Raw genomic sequence first — 8,283 nt, forward strand, 5'->3', positions numbered from 1 at the left:
CGTGGTCTCGGAATGAGAGTTATATTCTCTCTCCTACCTTTCACAAGAATCTCCTCATTAAAAGTGTGGGTAATCCACAACATACTAGTACACATCATTTGCAGTTCTGATGATGCAAATGATGCTACTTCTGATATTGGAGTGGAGGCAAAACTTTTTAAAACTACATGGTGTATCTCAATGTGAGGATATTGCCCTTACTGGCTCATTTAAGATGCAGTACAGGTTTCAAAATCTATTCTGACGAGGTAGATAGATAATTCCTTCTGCATGAAGTTAAGCAATTATCTTTTCATGTTGGAATTAGGTCCTAAATCCAAAATTACTACACTCGAATAATCAATTCTACTATCACTCTAAGCATTTTCCTTTGTCTGCCTGTACAACAACAAAAAACTGAGTTTGATTGTGTTGTCAGGTCAGTGAACTGTTCAGTGCAATGACTGCTGATGCAGTCAACTTGCATCTCTGATAAGATCTGAAAGTATTTGCGTGCAACTTGCTTATCTTTTAAATTCTGCATACTAATACATTTTAAGGAATACATTGTTCAACTATGAGTATCCTGATTTTGCTAGAGGACTCAAAATAAGTAAAACAGGTTGACCTCCTCAATGTTGAGTTTTTCATATTTTTTCATCGTTCATCTGAATTCTTTGCATGTTTCTCTCTTTATTTTCTAATGTATCATCTCTACGAAGAAAATAATTAACATTGATGTTTGGTATGAGCAACAATATCTTCTCCTTTTGGTGAATATCCCAATTGTTTAATGATAAATATATGAAAGTGTGTATATTTGGTATTTCTGTGATTTGGATGATAACAATGTAATATATAATGTCGTTGATACTGACAACCAGCAAGACATAAATTCTAATTTAGTAGATATAATCAAGATATTATTTCCTTGACAATAGGAAAACAATGTCTGTTCCTAATCGAATCAGTATGGTCTGTACATTCACGTACGATAGATGTGACAGGAAAAAGTATTACTAAGTGTAGTAGCTCTTACAGGAAAAAACACTTTCAATCTAACACTGCTCACAATGCGCACAGTATGGGGTGGTTAATTGGTTTTCTTTTCTAAATGGATTTGCCACATACAGTGAAGGAGAGTGAAACGACAGTCACGCAGATATGACATCTCCAGCTGCTACGTTTACAAATAATGTGGAAGAGGAACAGCTTGAATTTCAAAGAATGCATTTATACTATATGTTGTTAACACCAGGCACTGTACCAGCTTCAGTGAATGCGCCTGAAACGTACTGTCCAATGCATCTAGAGAACATACTGCACGGTTGATGTGTGACTATGAGAGGTGATATATCGTGCAATTATGCATTCATTATATGATGCAAAAACTTCATTTTCATAGCTCTCATGGCAGACAACAAAACTATTACAGATGATATCTCAACTTCAGGTTGACAATAATACGTATGTACACTGCATGTTCTACAAAAGAGAACTGTTGTACATAGCGCATTTCATTTTAGCATCACTGCCTTTAAAGAACTTATTACTTAAAGGACAAGTCCACCTTCATATACATAAGGATTGAGAGAATGCAGCAACATTAATAGAACACATCAGTGAAAGTTTGAGGAAAATTGTACAATCCGTTCAAAAGTTACGAATATTTTAAGTATCTGCGCAGTCACTGCTGGAAGAGAAGACTACTACAGTGTATGATGTCACATGCGTACAACTATATAAGGAAAATAAAAAGAGAATTTCACAAAACTTTACTTTTTGAATAAAGTGCACATTTCTTCGACTTGCTACTGACATATGTTAAGGGTAATATTATTCCCCCTACCTTCTGAAAGAGAGAAGTCGAGTGTTCTTTTGTTATGCGAGAAAAATGGAAATATGTTGAATTTTCTTTATTCTTTCCTTATATCGTTGTACTCATGTGACATCACAAGCTATAGTAGTCTTTTCATCCAGCCGTGACTGAGCAGAAATTTTAAAAATTCATTACTTTTGAACGGATTGTCCGATTTTGCTCAAACTCTCACTGATGGGTTCTACTAATATTGCTGTATTCGCTCAACCCACATGTCTAGGAAGGTGAACTTGTCCTTTAAAAATCTACTATTTACTTACCTGTAAGGTTGTGAATATAAACTGGGGACATGGGTTTGCTGAATGCAAATGAATATTATGGTATGCAAGCACAGAACACAGAAATGTGGGGTAGCACTGAGAAGAATCAATCACCTTTGTCAATACACTGTTTGCAATATGTTCTACAAAGATTTGAACATGGAAAACAAATGGGCTCAGCACTAACATGACAAATACCATGAAGATCTGATCAGAAATCTCTCATGCCAGTTCATTACAATAGACAATATTTGCAGCTAATTTTCCTTTGGAAAACACTATACCCATGTTATGTAAAAAAGAAATAGTCAGATTAAAACTCCTCATAAGAATTAAATGACAAATACTATGAGGGGGGAGAAAAAAGGGGGCAATTGGTATTTTGTTGCTAGTAGGAAGTTAGTGGTCATTTCTTCGCACACACTCTTTACCTCTGTAGTGAATTTACAGTAGTCTGAGCATCTGTCTTATCTTTAAAATTATTTTCTTAATTGGCAAAGCCTTAAAAGCATAATGTAAAATGCTACTGATTTGTACTTAATCCAACTATGAGTGTTCTGTAGATATTAATGGGAAAATGTGAAATGATTTGATTTGACTAAACAATAAAGGTATTGCATCTGCTCAAAAGCATTACATCTAAGCTACATTCTTCCTGAATTTCACACTGTCAGAGAGTTTTATGAAGTTTTAAACTCTTGGGTTTTCCTGTTAAGAAAGCATGTTGCTGTGCAGGGTATGCAGTGATCCCATATTCAAATGTTATCTCTACCTGCATACTTGTTAACCTAGCATCTAGCCTTCTATGCCAGTTTTCTCAAATCCTTTGGTTCTTTGGCAGGTTGCCCACATTGTTACTATCACTGTTTGTGTTCGGAAATTAAAAATGCTTCTGAAAGAATTACAATTGACCATTGACCATTAACGAAACTAAATGTGGTCTTATCATTATCAGCCATGACCAGACTTCTTTTCAAAACACACATACACAGACACACACCTATCTTTTATCATTCCATTACATACTAATCTAATGGTCAACCACCTCACAGATACTGTGAACATAGAAATGAACCTAGCACAAAAATAAAAAGCACACTTATTTTTTTTTGCTCATAATTGCAAAAAATAACTCATACGAAAATATCCGCTTTTACAGTGAGTGAAAACAAAGTAGTTTTTGAAAGTAATACTGATGGTTTAAAAAAAAAAAATTGTCGGAATGATGTAATTGAAAATCTACTGTGACTCTCCAAGGACTGGTCTTTTGAAAGAGTAGCATCAATGCTTAGCATGCAGTGATGGTGTTATAAATGTGACCATGCATCACAAAACTAAGATAAAGTTGCATGCCCTGATTTTGCTTGAGGACTCAAAGTAAGTACATGTAAAACAGGTTGACCTCCTCAATGTTGAATTTTTCATATTTTCTGAAAGGTCAATTCTTCTTCTACATTATTCTAAAATTTGGAATCATAAAATGAATGGGAAATTGTGTTTTCAAGCAGTTTTTCTAGAACATTTTTTTTTAGAATAATGTGATCAGGTATATCTTAGAGGCCCCTTTCCATGTCTTACAAACCCTTTACACGCTTTTCACTTTCAACTCTAATAACTTTTCAAAGCCTGATCCTACCGCTTTTAAAGGCAAATATTAGTTGCGGATAGAATGTTTTGACAGAGCATTTTCAATTTCAGCTTTATCTTATATCCCTTCATTGTTGTTGCTATGACGTTTTACATCCTCCTTTTTTTTTTCTTCCTTTTCATTTTTTCGTCCCATTTATTGCACAGAGCATGGCTTGGTAGGATTAAGTGCATGGAGTGCTTGACCTTTTACTTCAGGGCCTCTTTTGTCAATACACACTTTTCCAGACAGTGTACTTTCTTTCCAATATTTAGATAGGTTAGGAGAATCATTTGAATTGAGTTATACAAAGTCTGTCCATTCAGAATATGCCCTTAACTAAAATCCCATGTCTGGCGTCATTTTGTTGGATTTGTGGTGAAAGGTTACAAAAGGCATAGATGGTGGAAAATCATGAAAGATATATCTAATGTAATGTGGCATCAGCAATGAAGAGCATGGGTCAAGGGGGGAAAAAAGGAGGGAAATGTTGCACCTCCTTCTCTGTCTCCACACCATTTGGTGTACTGGCAATTCTCCCGTCTGATTGGTGGCTGTCTGTTGCGAAAACGAATGATCCAGGGATGAAGCAGCCAAAGGAAAATCCTCCTCAGCTCTTCACAAACCCCCATAGTGACCAACGGACTAGTCGCAACTGATCACCGACTAGAGCCGACACATAAAAATCTGTGGAAGGTATGGTAATCCGGGTCACGGGGGGCTACGGGGTTATAGAGGTCGTAAAGGAGTCACGTACATCAGCTGGTAATCGAAAATGCTAGGTACACTTGACAGCACAGACAGGTCCAAATGGGGCAACAATTCTAGGAAAAATTAGGAAACAAAGAGGACAAACAAAGCCATTTAATGATCTGAACTCTCAATGGCTCAACATCGTCATGTGGTAGCAGACAAACAATGTAACGACACCTGGCAGTACCAAGAGTCTATAAAGCACCAGGACTGGCAAAATACATGTTTACAAGGGTAAGCATAACTCAAACACACATAGATTAGCATATATGCTATAGCATATTAAGATTATGGTAACAACAATTCTCCATCTACCCCCCCCCCCCCCACCCCAAAAAAAAAGCCAGGCACCAATGCAGAGCACATAGATCAGGTATTGAGAAACAAACTATGTCAATATTCACTAAATATTTTCCACAGGTATCAGATCTTTCCCGTGAATTTTAGTAACATCAGATTATGGAAATGGTTGATTCAGCTCCAACTGACCAATGATCTGCGGCGTCACCGAGTACCATAACAGTCTGCACAGGGTCATGGTAAATTGAAAGAATACAGGAACTATGAACTTGATAATGTTATGTTAACTCTGCAAATAAGTAAACCATGACTATGTGTGTTATAATACTGAGTGATTACAACAAACTTTGAAGGTTAATCAGCTCTTTCCAAAATGAAATGACAATGTCCCGATTCAATGTGATTCAAATTTACATGAATGACTTGACACATGAATAATGATATTTTGTTGTAGCTTTGACGCAGTTTGGACTGTTGGTTCAGTTGAGCTTGAGTATCCACTTGGATATGAAATAGCATTTATACAGCACCTGACACTATGACCACGGCTTGTTCTGAAAATTGTCTTTGTCACTGCAGTCTAGATCTGATTAATTGATTGTAGACAATTGTAACGTTAGAACCCTGCATTTGGCACTGCACTGATCACTTTTGTCTCACTAAATCTGCATAGGACTCGAATCAATGATGACTTAGTGCAATGCTCAACTACGGTACTGGATATGATCGAATGATATACCACTAATATAAGTGTACTGATGCTTCGACCTTCGTGTGTACAATTTGTCAATGAACAAGGAAAAGTAGAAATTACGCGGTGCGTAATATATGTCCCCGCCGGAAGTAGCATTTAGTAGCAAAATGTACAATATAGGTAAAAAGATGAAGGTCAAAGGTCAAAGAAGTCAAAGGTCAAAATTCTATGTAGAAGTTTTGAAGCCCTCACCTAGTGCCATCACATAAAGCAAACGGAATCGAAATCGGGTTAGAAATGGCGAAGGAGTAGCATTTTGTAGCCAATGTACAATATAGGTAAAAAAATCAAGGTCAAAGGTCAAAGAAGTCAAAGTTCTGTGTAGAAGTTTTGAAGCCCTCACCTAGTGCCATCACTTAAAGCAAACGGAATTGAAATCGGGTTACAAATGGCAAAGGGGTAGCATTTTGTAGCAAAATGTACAATATAGGTCAAAAATCAAGGTCAAAGGTCAAAATTCTGTGTAGAAGTTTTGAAGCCCTCACCTAGTGCCATCACATAAAGCAAACGGAATCAAAATCGGGTTAAAAATGGCGAAGGAGTAGCATTTTGTAGGCAATGTGCAATATAGGTCAAAAATCAAGGTCAAAGGTCAAAGAAGTCAAAGGTCAAAATTCTGTGTAAAAGTTTTGAAGCCCTCACCTAGTGCCATCACTTAAAGCAAACGGAATTGAAATCGGGTTACAAATGGCGAAGGAGTAGCATTTTGTAGCAAAATGTACAATATAGGTCAAAAATCAAGGTCAAAGGTCAAAGAAGTCAAAGGTCAAAATTCTGTGTGCAAGTTTTGAAGCCCTCACCTAGTGCCATCATATAAAGCAAACGGAATCAAAATCGGGTTAGAAATGGCGAAGGAGTAGCATTTTGAAGCAAAATGTACAATATAGGTCAAAGGTCAAGGTCAAAGGTCACAATTGAAATTCTGTATAGAAGTCTCAAAGCTCCCATGTAGTGCTATCATATAAAGCAAACAGAATCAAAATCGGGTTAGAAATGGCGAAGGAGTAGCATTTTGAACATTTTGATCACACACGGACGCACACACGGACGGACACACGGACGCACGGACACACGGACGCACGGACACACGGACGGACACACACACGTACGGAGCCCGTTTCATAGTCCCCTGCTCGAACTCGTTCGGCGGGGACAATAATTTGAACGTCTATAATATGTGCTTTAGCCACTACCAACAAAACTGTTAAGGGGTGGGACTACGCGAATCGTATCCCACACCTTACGTTTACTATTAAATTTCACAATAATAATCGGACAGCCAGCTTTACAAACGTCTACGTCCATGACTACTCCTTACCTGTCAGTGGTGCTATTTTTCCATCCATACAGGAAAACATGTATGATAAATGCAGCTCAACACACTAGAAATGCTAGCCGTATCGGCCAACAGCCTACAACAGGAAACCAACGGCTTCTTGGAAGCAGACGGAAAAAGTCCCAGTAACTTCCCCGAACGCGCACGGGCGAGCGGCCGTCGGGACATGGACGTGTACACCAATGTACGATGAATCCGTTCGATCCACGTTGCGTTGAGCTATCACATGACTTCAGCAAGCGCAAGCACCAGGGCACACTCACGAGCCAGCAAGTTGGAGTAGCCGCGCCGTCGAGTAAGGGCAGGTTTGGAATGATGAGATCGCTTTCACCTTCTTCTCGCTGCACACAGCTGGGATGCGGTGTTGGAGATTGATTCTGAAACCATCATCAAGAAGGCGTGGTTTGCTGCCATCTACGCTAGCTGGACGTCAAGTTTAAAGTGAAAGGGATTCAATATCTGTGGATTCAACATATTCATGCACTTTTCTGTATAGCATCATGAAAGAGCACTTGACTTTTACTTTTTTCATAAAGCAGGTGAATATACTTGTAACATAATGTCAGTGACAAGATGGGAATGTATAGGCCTACATAGTTCATTTTTTGTGTGTGGAATTCTCTCTGAATAATAATAATAATAATAACAGATTCTTATATAGCGCATTTCAGACTTGAAAAGAAGTTCAATGCGCTTTACAAACAAACAAACAAATTATACCATAATACAAAATAAATTATGGCAACAAAAATTACAATTTACCAAACACAATATATTACTCTAAAATTACTATTTCTCAAATGTACATAAAAGGTCAGCTGTATTTTCTTTAGGCCCTCTATTCGTTGTCCAGCAGTGAATTTACAAACCGAAACTTTAAGAATTATTCATAACTTTAAAAAAAAATTGCCTGACTTTCCTCCAATTTACTCACTGCTGTGTTTTACTCATAATTATTGCTGTATTCACTCAATTATGTAGGGCCTATATATTAACTCGGGCTGATACATTTCTTTTCATATTTCATGTAATTATATTTCAGTAGGAGAATATGCCATTATGTACATAGGCCTAATAACCATAATCTCCTCTCCAAGTATTTCAAAGTTAAGTGATGCTTGGCATAAAATAATATTCGACTGTATGATAGATATCTTGCAGTGATTTTCATACAAATGTAACATGCATGGCATACCATTCTGCAAATAGCTTACAGGAACACAGAAATCTAAAATGACGCCTTGGCCTGAAACCATAGGGCCTATGTTTGTTTTCATTTCAATCATATCATTTCATTTTATTTCATTTCCAACAACATTTTCATACACAAAATAATACAACATCAATACAATGTAGTAACAAAAAAATACGTGAAGTTTACAATGTTACGTATCA

The 8,283-nt window shown here is 37.2% G+C and overlaps 1 protein-coding gene across 2 annotated transcripts in view; it reads right to left on the reverse strand.

The window, feature by feature from the left end:
• Window positions 1–7,096, reverse strand: part of LOC139727425 (sialidase-4-like) — a 76,639-nt gene extending 69,543 nt beyond the window's left edge. Inside the window, exons 1-2 of one of the 2 annotated variants that reach the window (XM_071638380.1) lie at window positions 6,871–7,096; window positions 4,242–4,569 (exon numbers count right to left, since the gene is read on the reverse strand). In XM_071638380.1, the coding sequence (XP_071494481.1) occupies window positions 4,242–4,377 (136 nt within the window). In that variant the 5' untranslated portion in view covers window positions 4,378–4,569; window positions 6,871–7,096. The remainder of the gene's footprint in view (window positions 1–4,241; window positions 4,570–6,870) is intronic. The other variant, XM_071638381.1, reaches the window with a different exon arrangement.
• Window positions 7,097–8,283: the final 1,187 nt, after the last annotated feature.

The sequence above is a fragment of the Diadema antillarum genome, unplaced genomic scaffold (genome assembly GCF_040938485.1).
Source record: "Diadema antillarum isolate AM-2024a unplaced genomic scaffold, OU_Dant_1.0 seq00000131_RagTag, whole genome shotgun sequence".
In the NCBI taxonomy this organism is placed as follows: domain Eukaryota; kingdom Metazoa; phylum Echinodermata; class Echinoidea; order Diadematoida; family Diadematidae; genus Diadema; species Diadema antillarum.